The sequence below is a fragment of the Cyprinodon variegatus genome, unplaced genomic scaffold, assembly GCF_000732505.1.
Source record: "Cyprinodon variegatus isolate N-32 unplaced genomic scaffold, C_variegatus-1.0 Scaffold750, whole genome shotgun sequence".
Lineage (NCBI taxonomy): Eukaryota > Metazoa > Chordata > Actinopteri > Cyprinodontiformes > Cyprinodontidae > Cyprinodon > Cyprinodon variegatus.
This window is the reverse complement of record NW_015151203.1, coordinates 61891-63160: the sequence shown is the minus strand read 5'-3', so window position 1 is coordinate 63160 and position 1270 is coordinate 61891. Positions and strand designations below refer to the sequence as shown.

Here is a 1270-nt window from a genome sequence, read left to right as displayed (position 1 = left end):
ACGTCATATGCTTCGTTGATCTGATTGGTTTATTTGGCCCGTCTATCACCAACATAGGCCAATCAGCTAACCAGTATTTTCGCCCATTCCCAAAATTACTTCAACGGAAGGTTTCCAGATGGATATGCAGAGCAAATCCATCTGGCGGAGTCAGGTTAGAGATGTTGGAATCTGAGTTTAAATTCCAGCCAAACCCATTTCCACAGTAACAGATAAAACCTTTCGATAAACCAAACATTACCGCCACATTTCTGACTCAATGACCATTAAAACAACTATTTTCATTCAACTATTTACATACTTGCACTTCCAAAACATTTCGCGCCATTTCCCCTTTTCTTCTGAGCACGGAGCAGCCGGCTTTCTGTGACTTGCAATGAATCATGGGATATCCATGGCTACGGAGAATAAATCGACCCGTCTTTCAAAAAAGAGACGCATTTGTCGGCCGCATTACGAGAAGTCTTCCAATCCGAAAAACACCTCGGCGCCGCGCTATGATGTAATCAGGAGGACGCAGCCGCTGGATTTGAACTCGGCAAAGGTTTTCTAACTTTGTTAAAATGATTCCTTTTTGTCGTTTTTCTAATTAAAAGTCTGTTTATAAACCAGCTTTAGCTGCATTACTGCCCCCACCTGGTGGGGAGTGTAACAGCTCCGTCAGGGGTTGGACTTGTTTAATCAAACTGCTCAATCTGTGACTTAGCGGCGTCCTTGTAACGTGTATTCTTCTAAACCGGTATTCTCACAGAGGAAAGATGTCGAATGGATGTATGTAGTTTATTCACATTTATTGACTCACATATTGATTTCTTTCCTCCATATTGAACTGACCTGTTTGTTCCCAACACTCTGAACACTCGGCTCTCATCTGTGATTTCCTGCGTTATCTGAAACACAAAACAAAACCAGTTCTGTCGAACATGAACGAGGAGGTTCCCGACGTGGCGGGCCGCTGGTGTGAAGATAATCACCTCATCTGAACGGTAACTCCTCCCTTTCAGGCCATGCTTCCAGAAAGCCAGCACACTGTCCTGCAAACAGACTGCAGGGAGACGCAGCGTTACTCAGCTAGCAGCAGAGATGAGTCGGGTTTACGGCAACTTTGAGAACACTGATGGTACCTAGCGTTTCAATCCGGAAGTCAAAGGATATCTCGGCGGCCATCTCTCTGGAGGGGAGCCCTTTCAGATCCACGATCTTCACCATTTCTGCTCAAAAGGAAGCAGAGTTAAAGGAAAACTTCTGAAAGTTCTTTAAATCTGAAATG

General features: G+C 44.5%; 1 protein-coding gene across 1 annotated transcript in view; it reads right to left on the bottom strand.

Moving 5' to 3' along the window:
- LOC107098131 (mitogen-activated protein kinase kinase kinase kinase 5-like) overlaps positions 1-1270 on the bottom strand; it is a 13134-nt gene that overhangs the window by 2854 nt on the left and 9010 nt on the right. The window contains exons 11-13 of the mRNA XM_015395616.1: positions 1125-1211; positions 975-1045; positions 835-890 (exon numbers count right to left, since the gene is read on the bottom strand). Coding sequence (XP_015251102.1) covers positions 835-890; positions 975-1045; positions 1125-1211 — 214 coding nt within the window. The remainder of the gene's footprint in view (positions 1-834; positions 891-974; positions 1046-1124; positions 1212-1270) is intronic.